General features: G+C 46.6%; 1 protein-coding gene across 1 annotated transcript in view; it reads right to left on the bottom strand.

Moving 5' to 3' along the window:
• The window catches only part of prcp (prolylcarboxypeptidase (angiotensinase C)), a 66,016-nt gene that overhangs the window by 12,524 nt on the left and 26,665 nt on the right, over positions 1–26,827 (bottom strand). The window contains exons 3-4 of the mRNA XM_072476549.1: positions 6,309–6,410; positions 2,263–2,444 (exon numbers count right to left, since the gene is read on the bottom strand). Of these exons, the coding sequence (XP_072332650.1) occupies positions 2,263–2,444; positions 6,309–6,410 (284 nt within the window). The remainder of the gene's footprint in view (positions 1–2,262; positions 2,445–6,308; positions 6,411–26,827) is intronic.

The following is a 26,827-nucleotide window of genomic DNA, read 5'->3' as shown; positions in this document are numbered from 1 at the left end:
CGGCGCGATTGACGCCGAGCCAGCAGGCGCCGAAGGGCTCGGCGCGGTGCCGAAGGGCCTTCGCCGGCCGGCGTGAGTTGGCGCATGCGCGGGAGCACCAGTGTGTGCTGGTGTCATCTCAGCGCATGCGCAGGGGGGTTCTTCTCCGCGCCGGCCATGGCGGACCATTACACCGGCCAGCGCGGAGGGAAAGAGTGCCCCCACGGCACAGGCCCGCCTGCGGATCGGTGGGCCCCGGTCGCAGGCAAGGCCACCGTGGGGACCTCCCTGGGGCCAGATCCCCCCGCGCGCCCCCGAGGATTCCGCAGGCCGCCCGCAGAGCCAGGTCCCGTCGGTATGGACCTGGTGTAATTTACGCCGGTGGGACCCACCAAAAACGGGCGGCCACTCGGCCCATCGCGGGCCGGGGCCACTGCCAACGGCCCCCGAATGGCGCGCCGCGATTCCCGCCCCCACCGAATAACTGGCACCGGAGAATCCGGCAGTCGCCGTCGGGCAGGATTCAACCTACCTCCCGGCGATTCTCCGGCCCGGCGGGGGGTCGGTGAATCCAGCCTGAGATCTCGCCAGCGGGATTCTCGTTTTACAAGTCGCACAATATTTCTTTTTCTTTTCTACTGTGCAGAAGGAGACTATTCGGCCAATCGAATCGGCACCAAGCACCCCACCTAGATCCATACCCCAACCCTATTCCCGTAACCCTACCTAACCTACGCATCTTTGGACACTAAGCGGCAATCGATCATGGCCAATCCACCTCACCTGAACAGCTTTGGACTGTGGGAGGAAACCCATGCAGACACAGAGAGAATGTGCAAACTCCATACACACAGTCAAGAAAGGCCAAAATTGAACCCAGGTCCCTGGAGCTGTGAGGCAGCAGTGCTAACCACTGTGCTGTCATGCCACCATTTAGGCTTCCGGAGAACTCGGGTGCAAAATCGTGATCCTTGTATTTGCACCCAGATTTAGAATTTGCTGTGTAAAACATTTGGGTGGCAAAGATTTCTGCAGGGGCAATAAAATATTGCATGGGTGGGATTCTCTGCTGGCGGGATTCTCCATTACGCTGGCAGCACACCCATGCCTGGGGATTTCCTAATGGCGTGGGGGTGCCCACAACGGGAAACCCCACCTTGGTGCGATGGACGATCCTGCTGCCGGTGGGGGCGCTCTGCTCCAGAAAACGGGTGTGGTGGAACGGAGAATCCTGTCCCATATTTTTAATTCAGGTTATATATGCAAATATATCTGCACTGTAAATTCTATGAAAAGTGCCCATCTGGATACTTCACATCACTTTCATTTAACATTTCAGCTAGATTACATACTGCACAATGTTTACATAAATAACCATTGTGATAGAAAGTTTTATTTATAGATCAGATTAACAAGTGACTATAGAAACAATGGCAGAGATTAAGGTTAATTATGATATTTAACAGGAATGAGAAAAATATTTGAAAAATAACATTTTTTATGGTATAGAGAAAATGGCATTAGAGTATGTTCCATATAGATCTACCACCAACATTATATTCATGATTAATGCTTGGAGGATATCTTCTTCAGCTACTTTCATTAACTTCTAGTCATTTGATTTTATCTCTGGCATTATCGTCAGTCTCTTCCTTTGAATTAACGCCAACACTTCCGTGTATTTTTACAAGCATTACCAGAGCAAGACATAATACTATACATGGGATTGTACCAAAGTTTAGCGATTTTGGTGGCATCACATTTTTGGTCTTTATTTTAGGTACTTTATATCCAAAAATTGTTGGGCTTGACTAATTGATGCCACATATTAAGCCAAGAATTTCAGTATGGTCAATTAACACATCAAAACATCTGTTTTTTCCCCATAATTGCAGTTTTCTTATACGAATAACTTATACAATATTGATTAGAATCCAAAATGGAATATATTTCAAGTGTACTCTTTATTTTAACTGAACTGTGATTTCCTTTGTGTCTACATATAGACACAATTTATAATGCTTTTACTTCAATGATCTACCATAGAATCATACTTTATTAAACAGATTCATTGCTTTAAAAATGGAACATCTGAACTAAAAGAAAAATCTTTAAAGACCAAATTGTGTATAAAATGGAAGTAATTCCTTTCGCTTTTAAAATGGTACATTCAAACACAGTTCAAAATTCTGTGGTATTTTAAATTGTACCAAATTGTTAAAAAAAAAGACAAAGATTTTTCTCCTGTTGAAAGTCTCCCTTCCCTCCCAAACTAATACTCACCCAACAATAATGTTTGGATACTTCATCCTAAACCAGGCTGCCAACATTCCTCCATAGGAGCCACCAATAGCAATAACAGGACTAGTCTGAGCTCCATGGATGGTCTGTTTGAGATTCCGAATAAGAACTGCAAAGTCAGCCAAAGCCTGCTCAGACGTGAAGTAGTTCAAGTTCTTAAGATTCTAGGAGAGAAACATTCCTAAAATGTAATTCCAAATTACAAGTTAAAGTGAACATGACATTGCTTAATAAGCTGCACATATTTCAAAATATGTCTTTGTGAACAAAGTCATTTTTATAAATAGTTCAACAGTATCAACACAAATTGAGCTCACAATTACCACATCTATCACACACACAGCATCAAACAATTTCGGAAGACAGCTGAAATGCGGGATTTTCTTGCCAGTGGCTTGGAAGACCATTGTGATTTTGTCCTGTTTATGCTGTATTAATGGTATTGATCCCAGAGCCAAGACAGCACAAGCAACAAATGTATGGATAAAAACAGAATATGAATATTGTAAATAGGATAGGATCGCTATGTAGTTCTAATGTGTTAGATATCCACTTCAAAATACACACATAACAATCAACATTAAATATGCCAAAGCCTTTATTGGTGAAGGACTCAAAACACTGGTTCCATCTGATCATTATTTCACATCCCTTGTATTGGGCATTTGAACTGTTTCCAGTGGAACTATTTTACTATCATCCTCTGAAAATGACTTTGAACACAGGGCGGTTCTTTGAAAACGCAAAAAATATAACCAAGTACTTATTACTTAAGATCACAAAGTTCATAAGGGTGGTAAAAGCAGCATTTGCCGGATTAAATAAACTGGGACGGAAAAGGTACTTTTGTATACAAATCCTGATGATCATTTTCTGCTTCTTCCGGGTTACTTTACAAGTTGTTTTCATGGTCTGCGACCTATGAATTCACTTGCTTTGTCATATATGTCAGTTACACAGGGACCAAGAGCTCTAACCCAGGCTCATCATTTACCACCGACCGTTTCATTAAATTGTCCAATACCCCAAGATGAGTTAAAAAGGATAAGAAAAACCCATGGCTGCTCATAACCTCATAACCACGGTGCTCTCGCATAATGTTTTCCCTCGCTTAGTCCACTACCTCTCTACTGCATATGAAGTTTTAAAATCAAAATTAAAATCACAAACATTTGTTTGACTGCACGTCTGGATTCCCTTCTCCCATACATGCCCGCTCTCTTTCACATTCCCTCTCATTTCATTCACTTCTGTGTTATTTTAAAATTTACTGCCTTGAGAGCAGGAGCAGAAGAAGTAAGAAACTCTTTTTGAGGCTGTGGGAATTTGGCAATGAAACCTGCCCTGCTCCACATACCTCTTCTGGTGGGTTTCATTGAATCAATTCAAACATAATTAATTCAGGTTTATAGCTGTAGGAGCAGTTGCATTTTCTGCACATTCAACTCACATTTGTCACCATAAACAGGCCATCACACAAACAGAATTACCTTCCTTGTTCCTTTTCATCCACCTAATTTAGCTTTCAATGCTTCCTGACAAACTATTTTGGAGTTGCTGCATCCTTCCTCACAAGCACACAAAGACTAATTACTGAGCCAAATGTAAAAGACAGAGCACGGCTAAAATCTACATTACAAACCATAGTTAGAAACTGAAGAAGCAATTTTCCATATTTTACACACCTTTTTTTTTCATATTACCAGTCATCAATTCCAACATCTCTCCCTTTCCTTGTCTGCATAATTTTAAATATCTTTTTATTCCATAACCTATTATTTTTGTTGAGTTTTTCTTCCATTTTAAAACAAAAAGCAGGTGCTGATCAAAGAACTAACTTGGACTTAATGCACCTGGCAGAGCTCCAACTGAATTATAACTACAAAATTGTCATAACCACCTAGTTTCATGGTTCATATTTATAATTCAAAGGTCATTTTTAGCTTCAGGATGATTACATTTGTGCAGGTAAGGTAAGTAAAATGCTGGACTTTCTAAGTTCCCAGAACACCACAAGTTGTGGCAATTCAAACGGTGACCTATGTTGAGTTAATGAGGCCAGATAAGAAGGGAGAAAAGTTAAAACAATAGATGACCCATTTCCGAGATTTGTAGAGCCAGGAGATCTACACCTACCTCAATAAAATATCTAAATTATGTATACAGTTCCCAGACGAAAAGAAGCTCAAGGCAGTTTGTAAATAAGGAAGTTTCTTGGTGGAACCAGCAAATCTGAAAGAGAGGATCCTTAACTCAAGTAGAGATATAAATTATTTATATGCGCCTCAAAATCAAAGGTTTGGTTTTGAACCTAAAAGATAATGAATGTAAATATCTGTTTAGAACATCCTAAATATGCCCTGTTGTCATGGAGATAGGTTAGAGGGAATTGACCTTTTGTGTGGGGTTTACCTGTGTGTCTTGCTCACAGAACCAAGCAGTTCAGCTTGGAGAAGCCAAAGATTTTGGAGTTGGAACTGGAACCAGGTTTGTGTGTAAGCCCTGAGTTTGATGGCAGAGGAAAATAATTTGCCAATAATTTGTCCACATAATTTGTGGACCAGGAGAATATAGCAATTGGAAACCAGTAGTATTCCTAATTTTCTGTTCAAGTTCAATGCACAAAAATTGAATAAAGTTCAAGCTTGAGCTGAAAAGTCCCAGGCTTTACAAGGGAGCTGTGGAAAAGTCTGAAATTAGTCCTAAGAAAGTGGATAACCTTCAAGAACCTGATAAGTAGCCAAAGACTTTCTGGAGGAAGTCATAAGAAGAAAAAAAAGAGACCAATTTGAGAATTTTAGTCCAAAGTATATGTGATTGTGTTCAATTTGCTTTTCAAGGTAAACTATATGTAGTCACCTGAGACAATATTTATGTGGTTGTTTTACTTTGTTTGATTCTTGCACATTAAAATTCATTTGTTCAAAATGGAATCTTGTGGCTTCATTCTATCAGTAAATAACAAGGATTTCAAATTTCTCTTTAAACATTAATGGTTTCTACAGGGATCGTAACAAGTTGTGATTCCAGACTTCAGAATAGAGCCTAAAAAACCACAACCTGGACTCATATGAAATTGTTAGGTGAATTGGACATTCTGAATTCTCTCTCAGTGTGCCTAAACAGGCGCCGGAGTGTGGCGGCGAGGGGATTTTCACAGTGGCTTCATTGCAATGTTAATGTAAGCCTACTTGTGACAATATAAAGATTATTATTACTGTAAAAGAATCATCTCAAGGCACTTCACAAATAGGCAATGGCCATTGACTATTCTGCTCCCTCAGTCTATTGTGCTCAGGAACTTCGCCAAGCTAAATGCATGGATGAGGCTCTATAAAATAGTTGGTGAACTGAATAGTTAATCGGGCAGCACGGTGGCGCAGTGGTTAGCACTGCTGTCTCACAGAGCCGAGGTCCCAGGTTCGATCCCGGCTCGTGGTCACTGTTCGTGTGGAGTTTGTACATTCTCCCCGTGTTTGCGTGGGTTTCATCCCCACAACACAAAGATGTGCAGGTTAGGTGGATTGACCATGCTAAATTCCCCCTTAATTGGAAAAAATGAATTGGGCACTCTAAATTTTTTTTTTAAACTAAATAGTTAATCCAAAAAATATTTTTTCCCAAAAAGAAATATTAATTATTTAAAATCCCCATCCTCTGATATCTAAATCCCAGATTACTTGATCAATGTTATTTTCAACACAAGTGGTAAATTATTTATAGTATTTATTTTAAATGCATTTTCCAGTCCATATCAAAATATTGAAAATTCTAGGCTTGAATTTCCTCGGCAGAAGATTTCACTACACTGTATCGATCCAATGGCATAAATGTGAGTGTTACAACAGTAGTGCTACAGAGGTCAACACTAAATCTTTATTGCCTTTACATAGCATGATTTTTCTGTGGTCAGGTTTGTAGCAAGAACAGAAGACAGTGCTGGCACAGTGTTGGAGAGAGCAATACATTTGTCTCTGAGATAGAGCAGACAAAAAGCTAAGTTTGTAAGGTGTGCTTTCAAAACTTACGCTGAATGATTTGTCCCCAAAAGGCATGGACTCTCCATAATAGCGGTGTTCAGCAAACACCAACATGGCTTCCAGTTCCTTAGATATCTCCCACATAAAACCCTGAAAAAAAATTATACATTAAAAAGCCATGATATCAACACTGATTATGAAAAAATAGAGCTAGGATGTGTCATCAGTCACTTTTGTTTGTCAGAAGGTTGGGTTGGGGAGGAATGGAAATGAGAAAAGATCGCCACCTGAGGCACTGATCCTTTTAAGGACGTCATGTGCTTGCACTAGAACTTGTCTAGATAATGTCCCGTTAGTTGCTGTAAACTACCATTAATTCTTTAGCCATGGAAGGCAACAAGAACAACAAAAACATATTTAACTGAACCAGCTGGTCAATTGAATAAGAGAGAAGTAAATTAGAAACAAGAAAGGAAAAGCAAGAAAATGAAAAGAGACAAAGAAAATGCATTAAAAATCAAGCCAACCAACAAGAGTGAATAAAGGAGTGAAAGAAATAAGGAAAGTAGGACAAGAACAAAAATAAAATGCAAAAGAGATCCGAAAGAAGAAAGGAAAGTATTCCCTAAGCAAACTTAACACTGTTTTACAAAATAAATGCAGATGCTAATTTACCACAGCATGATCCCACGAACACCAGGTGATCAGGGATCAGCTAACATGTTTATTTTATCCTTTAAAGTAATCTAACACACTTTTGGTTTTTAATGACCTGTCTTACGGAACTTTTATATCATTTAACAATTTTCTATTAAGCAATTAGCAGGTTATTCAACCTACGATAGGGGTATCAATCATTTCTCCTTCCTCTCTTGGTCTTAACCTTACTAATATTTTAAAAATATTTTCCTTTCTTAAGTTCTGAAGAGGGAATATATCGGAAACATTAACTCCTTAAAGAATAAATAAAAAGTTGTGTATTTCCAGTGTCATCCAACTTTATTTCTAGCTTTCTCTGATATTTCTACTCATGACAAGGAAAACCCAAAGCAACGCATTCCAATACCCAAATTCCATGACCTCTACTCAGCAATGGGTTTGCCAAGGCTTTGTTCCCATAGCTGTCTGATTTGATAAATACCATTAGTTCTGTACAAATAGGGTACAGCTCCGCACACATCTATGAGGTGATACTCCTATTCAACAGAAGAACAACAACATGCATTATAAAGCACAGTTAACATAGAAAAACATTCCACAGTAGTTCACCGAGGCATAAGGAAAATAGACACCAGCCAAAGAACAAGAGGTTAGGAGGCGTGACCAAAATCTTAGCCAAGTAAGTGGGTTAAAGGAAGAGAAAGAGGTTGAAGGATGGGCAAGAATTCCAGAGTGTGGGACCTAGGTGACTGAAGGCATGGCTATCAATTGGTAGGGGTGGGAGATGGTGAGGGGAACAAGTGGAAATGTACACGGCTGGAGTCAGAGAAACAGAGAAAGCAAGAGAGATGGTCACAGAGCTGGATCAGACTAGAAAGAGAGAGAGGAAAGGACATGGAGGGATAGAAACACATGATTAACAACCCCACTATCCCCCACCCCTGAAAAAAAACAGACTTATTGCATCAATACAGAAACCTGAAGGTATGTTTATTGTCCAAAATATGGTGTTGCAACATTTAAAACTAACCTAGCTGAAAACTAGATAACTTCCAAAAACAAACATTTTGCAGACTCTCGAAGAAAGCGGTTTATCACCATAGTCATTTGCAGTGTAAAATATACACTCAACTGATGAGTGTTATTTTTTTTTTAAATGCTTTTGAGACATGTAGCAATAGCAGAAGGAAATAAACTGTTCAAAAAAGGCACAACAGAAAATGAAGTGGGACTAAAATAGCACCACGATAAGGTCACAGAAGTCTTAAAGAGACGGTGGCCAGAATTCTCCGCCCATTGGGATTCTCTGTTCCCGCTGGCAGCGCACCCCGCTCGCAGGTTTCCCAGCGGTGTGGGGTCCCAATGACAGTGGCAGAAGCAGAGAATCCTGCCGCCAGTGACCAGGACCAAGCAGAAGCAGCCGCCAACTGATGAAGCAAGGGAAATGCGGTGGTCTGCAAGTGAGACTAAAACAACGCAGTTTCAAGTCTCCTCTCCCCGCATACTCCTGCAAACGACCAAGAGATCGAAAACAAGCTGGACGAGCTTAACGCTAGACTTACCTCTCAGAGGGAAGTAAGAGACTGATGTGTGCTCTGTTTCACGGAGACATGGCTCACCCATGCCATACAACCTGAAGGCTTCTCGATTCATTGGGCAGACCGCACTGCGTCATCAGGCAAAGTGAAGGGTGCAGGGATTTGCCTCCTCATCAACTCCTCCTGGTGCTTGGACGTGGCGACCCTGGCAAACTACCGCTCCATAGACTTGAAATACCTGATTGTGAAGTGCCGCCCATACTACCTTCCACAGGAGCTCATTTCTGCCATTATCATGGCGGTCTACAATCCATCCCAGGTGGAGGTGAAGAAAGTGCTTGATGAATTATATAAATAATAGTGAAACAGAATACCCAGAGGCCATGTTCATCATGGCCAGAGACTTCAACCAGGCCAACCTCAAGAATGCACTGCCAAAATTCCACCAACACATCTCCTGTTCATCAACATCCTCGACCACTGCTACCCAACATCGAGGGCGCACATCGATACATCCCCCATCCGAACTTCGGAAAATTGGACAATATGACTGTGTTCCTTCTCCTGGCATACAAGCAGAACCTTAAGTGGGAGAATCCGGTTAAGAAAGTCATGCAATACTGGTCCGAGGCAACAGAAGAGCTCCTACGCAACTGCTTGGGAGTCAGTGGACTGATCCATATTGTAATAATCCACGGGAGGCAGGGGTTCCGTCACCACACCAGTATTTATTCGCAATAACTTATATACAAGAGCAGCTCCAAACAGTGCTGCTAGCATTCCAGTCAACTTAAGACTGCCTCACAAAGTCTACACAGGTGCTTATATGGGTCCCCTCAATGAGCTATCATTCAGGGAGCTCATACTCCAATTGGCCAACCAATAATGCCAATTGGAGGTCATTACACCCCTCCCCCCCCCCCCCCCCCCCCCCCCCCCCACCAAGGTCCGAGGAATTCCTGCCAGCTGGCATTCCTCTGAGCTTCTTCCTGCTCCTCCTGTCCGGGTCTGTCACCTCTGTGTCGTCCGCCGGGTCGTTCTCCGACGTGGGTGGGGTGTACCTTATAGGTGCTCGTCTTTTCCTTGACGACCTCCTTGGAAGTTGTACTTCCTCCTCCTCGGGGAGAGGTGTCACGGCGGCCTCGTCGAACGTGTCCATCTCCAACTCTGACGATTGGATGGTGGGGTCTGGAGAAATTGCTCGGGGCTGGGGTGTGGGTATCTTTCCCGTCTGAGCTATCCCAGCTTGAGGCGTTCCTGCTTCGACTGCCTCCAGGTGTGGTTCCGCTGCCCTTATTTGGTCTAGGTGTTTCTTCAGCACCTTACCTCCTATCGAAACTTTATATGATATGGGCCCTGTTTGGGACTCTACCGTGCCTTTGACCCACGTTGGTCCATTCCCATAATTCTTGACCCAAACCGGTGCCCCCACCTGTCTCTGCTGCCGACTATTATCATCATGCCCCCTGTGTTGGACCTCCTGTTGTTTCTCCACTTTCCCCGTTAAATTTGGGAAAAGGAGATTCAGCCTCGTTCGCAGCCGCCTTCCCATTAAGAGTTCAGCTGGCGGTATGCCCGTTGTGGAATCCGGTGTGGTCCTGTAATCAAACAGCCAGCGGGAGAGCTTTGTGTCCATTGACGCTGCCGGCTGCTTCTTGAGTCCCGCTTTTAGTGTCTGGACCACTCTCTCTGCCAGGCCGTTGGACGCTGGATGGTAAGGGGCCGTTTTGATGTGGCGGACTCCGTTTCCCTTTAGGAATTTTCCAAATTCCCCACTTGTGAATGCCATCCCGTTGTCCGACACCAATACCTCCGGAAGTCCATGTGTTGCAAACAAGGCCCTGAGCTTTTCAATTGTCGATGCTGTGCTTGCTGCGTTTACCCGGTGGACGTCCAACCATTTGGAGTGGGCGTCCACTATCACCAAAAGCATTGAGTCCATGAAAGGGCCGACGTGGTCAATATGCAGGCAGGTCCACGGTCTGCCTGGCCATTCCCACGGGTGCAATGGTGCAGCTGGTGGCACTCTTTGCCCCTGTTGGCACTCCTCGCACCGACGTACCAAGGCTGCTAAATTTGCCATAATATATTACCAATCCTCGAAATGATCGTAGCTCCTGGACCGTGGTGGGAGCTGGAGCTTCTTTTATTACCCTTACTCGGTCTTCCAATGGGTGTAAGCCCGACTCGTCTACTTTATATCCCAGGTACGTCACTTGTGGGGCCAGAAAAACACATTTTTCTCTTTTCAGCCGTCGCCTGCCTTTGCGAAACGCCTGAGCACTTCCTCCAGGTTCCTTAAGTGTTCCCTGTTTGTCCTACCCGTGATTAAGACATCATCCAAATAAATCGCCACCTGCGGTAGTCCCTGCAGAATATTTTCCATCGTACGCTGGATTATAGCGCAGGCTGATGACACTCCGAAGGGTAGCCTAGTATAACGAAAAAGTCCCTTCAGGGTGTTGATCGCAGCGAACTTCTGGGAGTCCTTGTCCAGTTTTAACTGCAGGTAGGCATGGCTCACGTCCAGTTTTGTGAACAAAAGCCCACCTGCCAATTTGGCATATAGGTCGTCTATTTTCAGGATCGGGTATTTGTCCGGCAGTGCGTATTTGTTTACCGTCTGTTTGAAATCTCCACAGAGACGTATCGAGCCGTCTGGCTTCAAAATTGGTACCATTGGCGCTGCCCATTCCGAGAACTGTACTGGTCTGATAATGCCATCACACCGTAACCTTTCTATTTCGACATCTACTTTCCTCCTTAATGCAAAAGGTACCGGCCTGGCCTTACAAAATTTCGGAAGGGCTTCTGGGTCCACGTGCAAAGTTGCTTTGGCGCCTATAATTTCCCCAAAACCTTCTTGGAAGACGTCCGGGTATTTTTGGAGTACTCCACTCAACTGCACGCTTCCACTCTGGAAAATTTTCATCCAATCTAAGTTTAGGTCTTTCAGCCAGTTCCGTCCTATTAAGTTCGGTCCGGTGCCCTCTACTATCGTCAATGGTAATCTGAGCAATTGTTTGTCATATTCCACGGGTACATGAGTCGTGCCTAGAACTTCCAGGGGTTCCCCCATGTAGGTTTTAAGTTTCATCAATGTTTTTGTTAGGGTTAGTGGCTGGAGTCCATCTTTGATTTTTTTAAATGCTGCCGCTCCCATTACTGATACGGCCGCACCCGTGTCTATTTCCATTATTGTCGGCCGACCGTTCACCCGTGGGGTAATCTTAATAGGTTCTGCTTCCTTCGTCGCAATATTATATAACTGTTCCCCTTCGGAGGAGGATGGGGCATCTAGGTAGTGTACTTCCCTGCGTCCCCACCTGCTATTCCTCTTTTGCCACCTCCTTCTAGGGTTTCTGTCGCTGTTACTCCACTCTGTCTGGTGCCAGAAACGGTCCTTCTCTGTTGGGGGAGCCTGAGCCGGTAGTTCCCTCTGTCTCCAGTTAGTCCTAGCAGACTTGGGGGCAGTTCTGGGGTTTTCCTTTGGCCCTCTGTTCCTCAGGCTTTTCCTGAGGGCGGCTATCTGGAAGCTAGAGCCATTGTGGTAGTCCCTCTGCCAGGTACCTACCTCCATTGGCGTGCCCTGTAGTTCCTGCGTCCCACTTGCTGCCTTTTCTAGGGACAGTGCGAGCTGTAACGTCCACCTGCAGTCTAGCTGCGTTTCCGCCAACAGGCGCTTCTGTATTTGGAGGTCATTTATGCCGCACACTAACTGGTCCCAAAGCATTTCATTTAGCGTCGGGCCGAACCCCACATTTTTCCGCCAGCCTCCTCAGGCGGGTCAAGAAATTCGTGACTGACTCTCTGTCTTCCCACTTCGTTGTGTAGAATCTGTACCTACGCAAAATGAGGGGTGGTGAGAAATAATAAATTCTTTACCCGTCAGTCTGGCCTCAATAAAACTCGAGATGGATTTGTAGGCATAGCATTAGTTATTTTTATTTGACTTGCAAGTCTGACTCATTTCACACAAACCCAGAACGCAAGCTGCCTCCTGGGTCTCCGGAATCGAGTGATTCTGTAGAACAAAGACATCTCTACCAACACATTCAAATGGCATCAAGTTTCACATACACGATTCCCATGGGTCATCCTATACCCCTCCTGACCTGGCCATACATCCTAATTGGCTCACTTCTCATCCCTTCCCCTGGCCTCTTATTACCCAGCATCCTTTTCTCCTCATACTCTAAACACCCCATCGCCCCTCCTTTGCCATGCTCTCTGAAATCCTTTGTCTGTGAACTAACATGAATTAGACCGGCCTATATCTACATTACAGTAACTAATATCTTTCAAGTGACTATTTTATATCACATTCGTCAGTGGGTTTGGGTCATAGTGCTCTTCCACCAATTTTGTTAATTCTTGGAAAGGTATCGTGTCCGGCGTATCGGGATAAGTTAGACTACGTATAATGGCGAAGGCTGAGGGTCCGCACGCCAACAGCAGTATAACCCATTTCCTTCCGTCCTCCGTTATCTCATTGGCCTGGAAAAAGTAACACATTCTCTCCACATACTGGGACCAATCCTTAATAGTCGGGTCGAATGCATCCAACTTCCCAAAAAGAGGCATTTTTGAAAGAGCAAGGCTTACCCTCCGAGTGCGGCAGCTGGTCTCCGCAAGGTTCTTTGTTTACCTCGTCGCCACTGTAATAATCCACAGGAGGCAGGGGTTCCGTCACCACACCAGTATTTATTCGCAATAACTTATATACAAGAGCAGCTCCAAACAGTGCTGCTAGCATTCCAGTCAACTTAAGACTGCCTCACAAAGCCTACACAGGTGCTTATATGAGTCCCCTCAATGAGCTATCATTGAGGGAGCTCATACTCCAATTGGCCAACCAATAATGCCAATTGGAGGTCATTACACATATTCAAGAACTCAGCGGCCAACCAAAGTGAGTATGCCACCACCGTCACAGACTTCATCAGCAAGGGTGTAGAAAGAAGGTAGGATGTACGTTCTCCTATTGGAAACCATGGGTTAATCGGGAGATTCACTCCCTATTGAAGGTCAGGTCTGAGGCATTCAAGACAGGCAAGAAATACACAATGAACTCAATCCATTCTGTGCTCGGTTTGAGCAGGAAACCATCAAACCATTGTCAACTGTCCCAGCAACCTCGGACACAGCATACCTGCCATCACAGCCTCCAAAGTTAGATCGGCCTTCTTGAAAGTGAACCCTCAGAACAACGGGTCCTGATGGAGCCCCTGGCTGTGCACTCAGATCCTGCATAGACCAACAGGTGGGTGTGTTCGCAGACATCCTCAACCTCTCCTTACGCCATTCCAAGTGCTCACCTGCTTCAAGAAGGCCACCATCATACTGGTGCCAAAGAAGAACCAAGCAACATGCCTCAACGACTACCATCTGGTGGCCTTGACATCTATCATTATGAAGTGCTTTGAGGAGTTGGTCATGAGACACAGCAATTCCATACTCCCAGAATACCTTGATCCACTGCAATTCACATACAGCCACAACAGGTCCACAGCAACTCTCTGGCCCTACACTAATCCCTGGAGCACTTTGACAATAAGGACTCCGATGTCAGACTCCTATTCATTGATTACAGCTCCGCCTTCAACACCATAATCCCAGCCAAGCTCATACAAAAACTTCAAAATCTAGGACTTGGCTCCTCCCTCTGCAACTGGATACTCAACTTCCTGACCCATTGGCCACAATCAGTAAGGATAAACAACAACACCTTCTCCACGATAGTCCTCAATACCGGGGCCCCGCAAGGATGCATACTTAGCTCTCTACCACACTCCCTATGTAGCCATGTAAAATGGCTGCGTTCCGATTAATCTGGCCAAAACCCAGTTTAAAATGGCTAACCCGAAAGACTGCTGGGAAAAGCAGCCAAGAAGACACAAGCAGGCAGCTGCAAACAGGTTCGCACATTCAGCTCTGGGAACGTAGCCCAGATCGATACTCAGGGCTATCAACAGCCCTTCAACCCAGGTATCCGCAGTTTCATTCAGGACTGTTTACACCTAATCAACTCAGACATCCACAGTTAAATCGGCTATCCCCGGGAACAATTGCAATATATTAGCAATTCAATACTGGGCCAGACCTGTCGGCGCCTGCAGTGGCCGAAACAAAGACAGGTGAGCGACCACCCCCCGATCGAGGAATCGCCTCATCATTGGACACATCGACCCCAGAGACTGGGGACAGAATCCAATCACTTGGGACTCAGGGTCAAGGGCCGCCCCGGGAGGCGGGAAGCCCCTGGGCCCTATAAAAGTAAAGGTCCAAGTTCAGATCCCTCTCTCTCTCATCTTCGCCTGCTCGAGACCTTCGGAAGACCAGCCACCGGCAGCAGTAAGTTTGAATCCAACGATCGCTATCCGGTAGAGACACCTAGCCACCGACCTGTAGCAGCCTTTTGAATCCCGCGGACCAGATTTGATTGGACAAGCCATTCGTTTCCCTGACCTGGTGGGCTCTTCCTAAGTTAAGTATTGGCCAGTAGTGATAGGTTTGTTATATAAAAAGTAGTATTAGGGTATTAATATTGCTTGTTGTATATAATAAATGACCGTTGTTTTAATCCTTACTAAGCAGTGTGCTGTGTTATTAATCATAACCTAAACTTGAACCACGTGGCGGTATCATAAAGATACCTGGCGACTCATGAGCAAAGGTGACCTATACAGAGCAAATAGACTAAAGCTAGAAAGAGCAACATAATTGGCGACATCCTGACGGGACCCGACTTAGAAGTGGAAAACCACTCCGGGAGAACCCCAACATTTTGAATTAGAATCCAATCGGAAACAAAACAAAAAAACCACAAGTGTTCAAGAGGTTCTGGTTAATAATTCACAATTCGGAAGTGTGTATATGCATGCGTAACTAACCGGGTTCTAAGGCAAAACTGATAGACTTTTTGTTGCGTCAAAACTATCGTCAGTTGGTATTTCGGAAATTAGCGCAAGCCGTACCCCTATCTACCATACCACCTTAGCCCCCTGTTCCAAATTCGAACGTAACGAGCAGATAAGAGAGAGCCATGCAGGAAATGCAAGCGATGCAGCGCCTCATGAACCCCGAAGATTTTGCTGTCGCACCAGTCAGCAGCGTAGGAGCGGGACAGTGTCCCGTTTGGGAAGTGGAAATCCGCAAAGTTCTGCAGGGCAAAGGATGGCCCGTGTGGAAGGATTTCTGCAGTAACGACGACTCAGGTCCTGGAAGTATAGGGCATACTTGGTGGGAGAACCTGAGTGAGATTCACAGAAAGAGTTTAGCAAAAGCACGCAAGCCGATGGCAATTGTGTCCTGTCTGGCACAATTGCGAGGCACAGAGGAGGTCGTCAGGAAACTCCGCAAGGAAATAGAAGGCATACATCGGATAAGTAAAACCGATATATGTGAAATTGAGAAAGAGAACCAGGAATTGAAAGGGGAATTAGCAGCAAAGGACCAAGAGGTGGCTGACGCCAAATGGGGTCACCAATCTTGTCTGGCGCACTTGAGTAGTTTCCAGTCACAATATGAGAAGGCTTATCAGGACCTGCAGCGTGCAGTCCTGGTAAAGAAAGAAGCAGAAAACCAGGTAGAGAAGCTCCAGAAACAATGCAGTGATCTCAAGGCAGCCTTGAGAGCGCTCCACGCCACAACAACGGAACAAAGGCAGAGTACTTTGGACCATGCAAAGTGCCGAAAGCAGATTGCAGACTTGAAAGCACTGCTTTCTGTCCAAAAAGGATTTCAAGAAACCTTTGGGGAAAGTTTAGAACAGGAAGACGGCCCTGATTGGGAAGAATTACAAGAGACAGCGCAGAGATATGTTCAGGGAGCATGTGCGCAGGAAAAACCCCAAAGGATGAAAGCACCCCCACCCCCCACACAACAGATAATACAGGCTCCCATGAACCCTGTAACAACCCACCGCACCGCCACAGCAGACGCGGCGGACGTCTTATATTCCACCCCCCTCACAGTGACCCAATTACGGGACGCGTGTGCCAAAATCACACCGTTCCTCCCCGCTTCAGACCCACACCATTTCTTTGCCACCGTCAAACACCAGGCGACCATGTACGGCCTGGATGAGAAAGAGCAGGTAAAGCTCACGGTCCTCAGCTTAGACCCATTGGTCGCAGCAGCCCTTCCTGACCCACAGAATGTAGGAGGAGGTACCCTTGCAGAAATGCATACCGCGATCCTGCATGCGATCGGGTATACCGGGGCGACCCCGTAGACGGTCTGAATAAATGCAGACAGAAAAAGTCCGAACACCCCACAGCGTTCGCAGGACGCTTGTGGATTCATTTTGAAGCCGTTTTCGGCAACGTAGATCGCACCCATTTGTCCGCAAACAATATGGCCAAGTGGACCCGCACCCTTATCTCCCATGCCACGGAAGCAGGACAGAATGCCTGTAACAATTATGACCCCTCGGAGGAGGCTCATAATGAGAAGTGGGTGGTCAAGAGATTGCCCCGCGTTTGGGAACAAGCGGCTCACGGTAAATCAGCCACTAGAACACCCGAGGAAAACCAAGCCGCCGCAGACGTGCAGGCAGTAAGAACCACTCTCCACAACCCCGCCTGGGTAAACGAGGGAAAGAACAGCCCCCCAGCCAAGCCGCAAGAGTGCTACAATTGCGGCCAATTGGGACATTTTGCTAAGGAATGCAATGGCTCTAAGAAACCACAGAGAGCCCAACAAACAGGCACTCCCAATAAGAAAAAGGCAGAGCCCATACATAGCGTTAGCGCCTAGCCCGATCAGACAGATGCGACCGGAACGGCATGACGGTGTATAGGCTCCCCCAGCTGGGTCTGCGATACCCTTTGGGATAGGTCAGGACGACCCGTAGTCGCAGTAAAGGTTAGGGGACAGCCGATCGAGTTTCTCTGGGACACAGGAGGGTCCCGCACAACCTTAAATTCCTCCACCCTTGGTAAGGACACGTGGCCCACCACATCCACTATCACCCTCAGCGGCTTCACAGGCCACTGACAACAGGGGCATATCACAACCCCTGTACCCATCCAAATTGGCACCATTAGTACAAAACACCCCGTAGTGTTAGTCGACCTGCCCCCAACAGCACAGCACATTTTGGGGATCGACTTCATGAACTCTCACCACCTCTCTTTCGATCCAGTCAACCAGTGTGTCTGGAAGATGGCGAAATCTGCTAGAGCCCCCGCAACACTCAATATAGGGGACTACATGAACAAAATCAGCGCCATAGGCGAGTTCTGGTTCAACCCCACCACACTCAGCACGGACCCCCAGGTTAGGGCAGTCCTGCAAAAGAGCAGGGCAGCATTTGCAACCCACAAACACGACTGTGGACGGATGACCGGTTCCGTACAGATAACCGGACCGGACCCTAGACCCCAAAAACAGTACGGGTTTCCCCTAGAAGCAGAGGGAGAAATCCTAAAGGTCATAGAAAGCTTATTAGAGCAGGGCGTCCTAAGATCGGTAGCCTCAACTAATAATGCCCCGATTTGGCCAGTGAGGAAACCCGACGGATCATGGCGCTTGACCATTGATTATCGGGAACTCAATAAAGTCACCCCCGCAGCAGCCCCCACCGTTGCAACAAGTCCCGAGACCATGCTCAAACAGGGACTCCATGCCCGATATTTCACGGTTTTGGACGTCAGTAATGGGTTCTGGTCCATTTCATTGGCAAAGGCATGCCAGTACAAATTTGCCTTCACTTTCCGAGCTCAGCAGTACACATGGACATGCCTGCCACAAGGCTTCCACAACTCCCCCTCCATTTTCCACCGACAGCTGGCAAATGGACTAGCAAATGTTCTCGCCCCGAATGTCTGGTACAGTATGTAGACGATCTACTATTGCAGACAGACACAAAGGAAGAGCACATTGAGCTTCTGTCCGAACTCCTGGAGTTACTACACTCCATTGGCTGCAAAGTAAACCCCAAGAAGGCCCAAATATTGGAAGAAAAGGTGATATATTTGGGTACTATCATCACACACGGCAAACGCGAGATCGAGCACAAAAGAATTGACTCGATCGCTAAATTGCCCCTTCCCCAAAACGTTTCAGCCCTCCGGTCGTTTTTAGGACTGGTTGGCTACTGCCGAAACCACATTGACGGTTTCTCCAGCAAGGCAGCGCCCCTCTCAGACCTCCTAAAGAAAGGAGCCCCCTGGGAGTGGCTTCCGCAGCATACGGATGCTGTGGAATCATTAAAACAGGCACTCATAGCCGCCCCCACACTACAAGTTCCCGACCCGCTTTCCCCTTTTGCCATAGAGGTAGCGACCACAGACCGCACCCTTTCAGCCGTGCTCCTGCAGGAACGGCACGACCAGCTAAGACCCGTAGCTTATGCCTCCCGAATTTTAGATGCTGTGGAGCAGGGATTTTCTGTGCAGTCCAGTACTTCTCATACATTACCGGACTGAACCCCATCACCATTTTGACCGAGCACACCCCCACACAACTTTTACTGGACGGACGACTTAAAGACGGTACCGTCAGCCAAATCCGTGCTGCTAGGTGGACCCTTCTCTTACAAGGATGGGACATCACAGTAAAACGGACAAAGACTCACACATACTTAGCGGACAATCTACAATACCCCGGAACACCCCATCAGTGTGAAATCATCTCGCCCCACCATAATACAGGCCCCTTTATAGCCAGAACACCCCCCAGAAAACAAGCCACTCCATCTCAGAACCCCCCTCACCCGGACACGTGTGACCCCATCAGGATTTATGTGGATGGATCTTCCACAATCCTGGATGGGCAACGCATAACAGGTTGTGGGATTTATGTGGAGGACGCGCAGGGACGCGCCCTCGAAGAAATCGCATTAAAATTGCCCGGGCACTTAGGCGCGCAGGCTGCAGAGCTTGCGGCCATCGCCTACATTGTAGACCATCCAGATTCCTTCCCCAGCCCAGCAGACATATATTCAGACAGTCTGTACGTCTGCAACAGTCTCACCGAATTTCTGCCCCTCTGGGAAACAAGAGGATTTGTTTCAGCGGATGGAAAACTTCTCCCCTCAGCCCCATTACTCCGCCATATTCTGGAAAAGGCCAAGAACAGGACTTTTGGCATTATAAAAGTCCACAGCCACCATCGTTCGTCCCCCCCTGGAAATGTAAAAGCCGACGCGCTGGCTAAGGCAGGATCCAGGCATGGGTACTTTTGGAAGCCCCCCGGGAGCGCCCCAGTGAGTGCGCCAGTGAGTGCAGTTCAGGTCGCGCAGACTAGGATCGAGGATCTAGTAGCGGCCCAGGAGCAGGATAGCGCTCTCACTGAGATCGTGAAAGGGAAGTTTCCAGCCTCATACGAGAGGTACCGGGATACCATAACCACACATGATGGTGTGGTGCTTTAGACAGCCTTTACGTGGTTCCTGTACAAGATAGGAATCAGATGATCTGTCTATTCCATGACAGCCATGGACACCAGGGAATAGAACCCACCGCAGCCCACCTCAAGCAGCTTTGTTGGTGGCCAAATCTTAAAGAGGATGTATCCCATTACATCGAAGATTGCCTCATCTGCGCGCAAAACAACCCAGATAGGTATGCCAAAAAGGCACATCTCAGCCACACCCGACCCGTTAACGGCCCCTGGACTAACATCCAGATCGATTTTATAGGTCCATTGCCCCCTTGCAGGAATGGCTATAAATATGTTCTGGTGGTCACTGACACTTTTACAAAGTGGGTGGAAGCATTTCCAGCCCGCACCAACACCGCGAAAACCACCGCCAAAATCCTAACCCACCACATCTTCACAAGATGGGGACTCCCCCGCAGTATTGAATCGGACCAAGGTTCTCACTTTACGGGACGGGTCATGCAGAACGTCCTCACGATATTTGGCATAACCCAAAAATTTCACATTGCGTACCACCCTCAGTCGAGTGGTATAGTGGAGCGCATGAATCGGACCCTAAAAACAACCCTTAGAAAAATGGTCCAGCAAAACAACACCACTTGGGATTCGGTCCTCCCGTTTGCGCTGATGCTTTTGCGTAACACTGTTTCCACCTCCACAGGTTTCACCCCACACACCCTCATGACCAGACGCCCATGAAAGGGACAGAATACTTGCTAGGTTTAGACCTAACCAGCCCCGAAGTCACGGCCCTCACCCACGAGAAGGCAGTGGAACAACTACTTGCAAATATAAAAACGGCTCAGCTAGCAGCCGCTGTTAAATTGGGCACTAAAAGAAAACAGAGCAAGGCCTGTTTTGCTAAGGCAGTACATGCCACGGAGTACAACATAGGACAGCAAGTAATGTTGTCCGTGTACAACCCTAGCACGTTTCTGTCTCCAAAATACTCGGGTCCCTATTCAATTACGGACAAAATAAGCCCGTCGGTATATAAAATTAAATACCAAAATGGTAAGACCGCATGGTTTCACATAAACCAGCTCAAGGTTTATGGACCACAGTCAAACCACTCCCACCACGTCATGCTTGACGCAGACGACCTAACCCCGCCCACATCCAACATCATCACACCCACCCCTTCCACGTCCAGCCCAGACACGGACTCGCCACCGACTCCACCCACGAACTTTACGCTCCACCCTGGAACGCCCACAGACTGCAGCAGCACAGACAGCGACTGTGACTCTGACGACAGCCACAGCACGCCTCCCTACCATCCTGGTCCCACACCCAGCAACTCCGACTTCGACTCCAGTGACCCCTTCCTCATCACCTACTTAAATAAACCCCACCACCACCATCAAACTACACGGACGACCCAGACTTTGTCCCCACCCAACTCGACACCACTCATTGGCACCGCGACAACTCCTGCAGACCCGTCCGCAACGACGAGGACGATCCCAACTCACACCACGCAGCCCTTTCCGCCCTGATCCACTCAAGAGTTTGGCACCCGGGAGACGGTGACGACCTCGGGCCTGACTCCGCCAACCCTTTTGCGACCCTGTTCGCAACCGAGAACTGAGGTATCCACATGATGATTTAAAGGAGACACTTGGTGAAAAGTGTTGTCCTTTCTGATGGAACCTGCAGAATGTTTTATGTTGTCTGTCTGTTTGTTAAATGTTGTTCGTCCTACAGGAGAATTTTCTCACCGCCCCACAACCATTCACCTGAACTTTTTAACTTTTCCCACTGACCCCCACCGCGGCCACACGCCCATTCGGCCGATACCTCTGAGGACTTGACTCAGACACCCACCACCGCCACACGCCCATTCTGCCGATACCTCTGAGGACTTGCCTCAGAGGCCCACCAAACCAGACGCCCGATCGTAGCTACTCTTCTGATTGGATGGTATAATCAGAACAGTAACCCCACCATGATGACTACATTTTTGTCCGTTCTTTGGTCGCTCAGGCAGTGGAGAAACGGCGTGAGACCCGCACTGCCTGGGGACCCCCCTGTTGGTCAAAAACGCTCGGGTAGGGAAGATACGGTATTGGTAGCCGTCCTACCCGGGGACTCCACCTAAATCATACCTGTCGCGGCCCACACGCACCTCATTCGAACTTTACTTTCAAAAACCGTTTATTTTATTTAGGCAACCTTTGGGTTGCTGCCACATGCTATTTACATCCTAGAGCATTTGGATGGTAAAGTTAGCACTGGTCCACCATTGGGAAGTGTGCCGTGTCCAAACATTTGTTTTGAAAAAAAATGGGGGGGAAGAGTCACATACTGTGACCAATTATAAGGGTTTAATTGGCCCCCAAGAAGGACAGACACACTAACACACCAGATATTAAACCAAAGTATTTACACACACTACGCTTGTCTTACAGAACTCCAGAAGCTCCAAGTCCGGAGAAAACCAGCGAACACAGGAAAAGGAAAGAAAGAAGACAGCCATGAGGACTCCTTTCTTCTTGCTCAACATATTTTTGATGGACCTTTTGTTGCGCAGGAACGCGGACCCCATTACTCCAAACCCCCCTGCTGTTAGCGCTTCACTGCCCCGTAGTACCGAGGGCCCAGTCACCAACTACGCTGCATTATCCTGGTGTGCCAAGCTCATAACTTGGTACTCCCTATCATACATCATTGAGGCACTGTTGGCATTGGCTATACTCAGTTGTGCAGTACAGACCATGCGCCTCCGCAAGTGGAAAAGGAGAGCGTACCGCGCTTGAACCCCGGTATATCGGATCCGATCCCCGATATTCGGCTATGACCAGACCCCAGACCCCGTGACCTATAAAGAGTATTCACGTGCATTATTCCTGTAAATAAAGAAATATACGGAACGTTTCATTAAAAAAAAATGTATGATCCTGAGCTTGACTGCCAAGCCAGGAAAGAGTATATTAAATATTGTGATTGTTGTTGTATGTTTTAGGAAGATAGGATAATGCAATGTTTAGGAGTATAGAGTGTTTAGGTAGAATTAGAGGTTCCCAGTTTATTCTTTTATAGACACATGCCCCTGCCTGACATAGCGTCCTCAAGAATTGTTTAGGTAAATTTTTGTGCATAGCTAGGGTCAGAGTAGTGGCCATGTGGGAGGTACCCCCCCAGTCAGGAAACAAAGAGGACAAACTTTATGTGATCCTTCACACTTCGCGTTAGGATCACAAGGCGGGCATGTAGCCATGTAAAATGGCTGCGTTCCGATTAATCTGGCCAAAACCCAGTTTAAAATGGCTAACCCGAAAGACTGCTGGGAAAAGCAGCCAAGAAGACACAAGCAGGCAGCTGCAGACAGGTTCGCATATTCAGCTCTGGGAACATAGCCCAGATCGATACTCAGGGCTATCAACAGCCCTTCAACCCAGGTATCCGCAGTTTCATTCAGGACTGTTTACATCTAATCAACTCAGACATCCACAGTTAAATCGGCTATCCCCGGGAACAATTGCAACTTATTAGCAATTCAATACTGGGCCAGACCTGTCGGCGCCTGCAGTGGCCGAAACAAAGACAGGTGAGCGACCACCCCCCGATCGAGGAATCGTCTCACCATTGGACACATCGACCCCAGAGACTGGGGACAGAATCCAATCACTTGGGACTCAGGGTCAAGGGCCGCCCCGGGAGGCGGGAAGCCCCTGGGCCCTATAAAAGTAAAGGTCCAAGTTCAGATCCCTCTCTCTCTCATCTTCGCCTGCTCGAGACCTTCGGAAGACCAGCCACCGGCAGCAGTAAGTTTGAATCCAACGATCGCTATCCGGTAGAGACACCTAGCCACCGACCTGTAGCAGCCTTTTGAATCCCGCGGACCAGATTTGATTGGACAAGCCATTCGTTTCCCTGACCTGGTGGGCTCTTCCTAAGTTAAGTATTGGCCAGTAGTGATAGGTTTGTTATATAAAAAGTAGTATTAGGGTATTAATATTGCTTGTTGTATATAATAAATGACCGTTGTTTTAATCCTTACTAAGCGGTGTGCTGTGTTATTAATCATAACCTAAACTTGAACCACGTGGCAGTATCATAAAGATACCTGGCGACTCATGAGCAAAGGTGACCTATACAGAGCAAATAGACTAAAGCTAGAAAGAGCAACACTATATACACACAACTGTGGGAATATTTTGCTCCAACTCCATCTACAAGTTTGCTGATGACACGACTGTAGTGAGTCAGATCTCGAACAACAATGAGTCAGAGTACAGGAGAAAGACAGAGAACCTAGTGTTGTCGTGTAATTACAACAATCTTGGGGCAGCACGGTGGCGCAGTGGGTTAGCCCTGCTGCCTCATGGCGCCGAGGTCCCAGGTTCGATCCTGGCTCTGGGTCACTGTCCATGTGGAGTTTGCACATTCTCCCCGTGTTTACGTGGGTTTCGCCCCCACAACCCAAAGATGTGCAGGCTAGGTGGACTGGCAGTGCTAAAATTGCCCCTTAATTGGAAAAAATGAATTGGGTACTTTAAATTTTTTTTTTAAATAAAAAATAAAAAAAATGACAACAATCTCTCCCTCAACATCAGCAAAACTAAGGAGCTGTTCATTGACTTCAGGAAGCAAAGTATTGCACACATCTCTGTCTGCATCATTGGTGCCGAAGTGTAGATGATTGACAGCTTCAAATTCCTGGGTGTGCACATCACCAAAAATCTGTCCTGGTCCACCCATATTGACGCTATGACAAAAAAAGCACAACAGCGGGCAGCACGGTGGCGCAGTGGTTAGCATTGCTGCCTCACGGCGCCGAGGTCCCAGGTTCGATCCTGGCTTTGGGTCACATTCCATGTGGAGTTTGCATATTATCCCCATGTTTGCGTGGATTTTGCCCCCACAACCCAAAAGATGTGCAGGTTGGGTGGATTGGCCACGCTAAATTGCCCCTTAATTGGAAAAAATTAATTGGGTACTCCAAGTTTTTTAAAAAAGAGCACAACAGCGCCTATACTTCCTCAGGAAACGAAGGAAATTCAGCATGTCCACATTGACTCTTACCGATTTTTACAGATGCACCATAGAAAGCATCCTATCTGGCTGCATCACAGCCTGGTATGGCAACTACTCTGCCCAAGATCGTAAGAAACTACAGAGAACCATGAACACAGCCCAGTCCATCACGCGAACCCGCCTCCTATCCAGTGACTCTATCTACAGCTCCTGCTCCCTTGGGAAAGCGGGCAGCATAATCGAAGACCCCTCCCACCTGGGTTATTCTCTCTTCCAACTTCTTCCGTTGTGCATGAGATACAAAAGTCTAAGATCATGTACTAACAGGTTCAAAAACAGCTGATACCAGACTCCTGAATGACCCTCTTATGGACTAAACTGATCTCTTCACACATCTTCTTTACGGAGTAGTACTACACTGTGTATGCTTCACCCGGTGCCTGTGCCTATGTATTTACATTGTGTATTCATATATGTCCAATGTTTTTTTCATGTATGGAACGATCTGTCTGGATTGTACGCTGAACAATACTTTTCACTGTACCTCGGTATACGTGACAATAAATCAAATCCAATCCAATCGCGTGCACTGCCGAGAAACACGCGGCTTGGAGACCAGAGAATCCAGCCCCGTATCTCTAGGGTTTCATTGTAAAACCTAATTGTGCAGAGAGAATTAATGAACTAGGCAGAAATCAGGCTGACACTAAATTGCAAGGTGGGACAGCATGATCCAGAACTATCGCCAGCTAAAGGGAAGCTAATGAACATTAAATAATGATTTGAGAAGTTTAACCTAACTTCTGTTCACATGAATACAGGGGACAGAATGAGTGAATTGGAAGTACTGAGGAGTAGGTAGAAAATAAACTTCACAGGAATAACCAGAAGCCTGACGAATGAAGTGAGAGGAGTGGAGAATAAACCTACAAAGCTAGGCTGTGATATATGAAGAAGGAGTAAGCAGGGCAAGTAGCAACACTTGTCAGAGAGGGGTTACATTCAACTAAAAAATAATATTGCATTGTATTGAGTCTCATTGGTTAGATTTAGAAGACAGAAAGGTGAGAGGAACATGTACGAGACAAATAACAAAAGTAGGTTGCTTTGGATTTCTAATTAGGGTTGAACAATTGCAGTTTAGAAATGCAGCACAGCATCTTACTGCTACAGCTGGAACAGGTTGCCGACTGGGACCAGGAGCAATATTGAAAGCTTTTGAGCAAAGACTAATCTTTTTCTGCTCAGCCTTAACTCTGCATCGTCTTGTGTGTGTGCCATTATGCACCTGCAATCATAATGACAACCGAGTAATTAGCAAGAAAAGTGAAAATCTGATCAAATATAACAAATGCAAAAGTGAAAGTACAAACAGAGTAAGCAGAAAACCAAATGGCTAACATATCAAGAAAAATCATAGTCCTGATGAGGAAGTAAAAGCCCCAAGAGGAAGCAGAGGAGAACAATTGCAGGAAACTAAAAACTGAAAGCATGAAAAAAGAGATATCACAGCTTAGTTCATCAACGTTAAAAAAAAATATGGATGATCTAATATTCTAAGAAGGTTCCTGCACACAAGCAATTCACTTATTGTAAACTGTTGTTTAAAAAGTTTTAAACTTTTTGAAAATAAAGTTTTGAATATTCAAAATGGAGTGTTTTTGTTAACACAGCTCCATAGTAAATTAATGGGCGGGATTCTCCGACCCCCTGCCAGGTCGGAGAATCGCCGGGGGGCGGCGGTTCTCCAGCACCGAAAATTCCGCTGGGGCGGGAATCGCGCCGGTCGGCAGGCCCCACCCGGCGATTCTCCGGCCCGAAGTCCTGCTGCTGTCATGCCAGTCCCGCCGGCATGAATCATACCACCTACCTTGCCGGCAGGACTCGCGGCGCGGGTGGGCCGGGGTGCTGGGCGGGGGGGGGGGGGGGCGCAGGGTGATCTGGCCCCGGGGGTGCCCCAGGGTGGCCTGGCCCGTGGTCGGGGCCCACCGATCTGTGGGC

This window comes from Scyliorhinus torazame, chromosome 15 (assembly GCF_047496885.1).
Source record: "Scyliorhinus torazame isolate Kashiwa2021f chromosome 15, sScyTor2.1, whole genome shotgun sequence".
Classification (NCBI taxonomy): Eukaryota; Metazoa; Chordata; class Chondrichthyes; order Carcharhiniformes; family Scyliorhinidae; genus Scyliorhinus; species Scyliorhinus torazame.
This window is presented reverse-complemented; position numbering and strand designations above follow the sequence as displayed.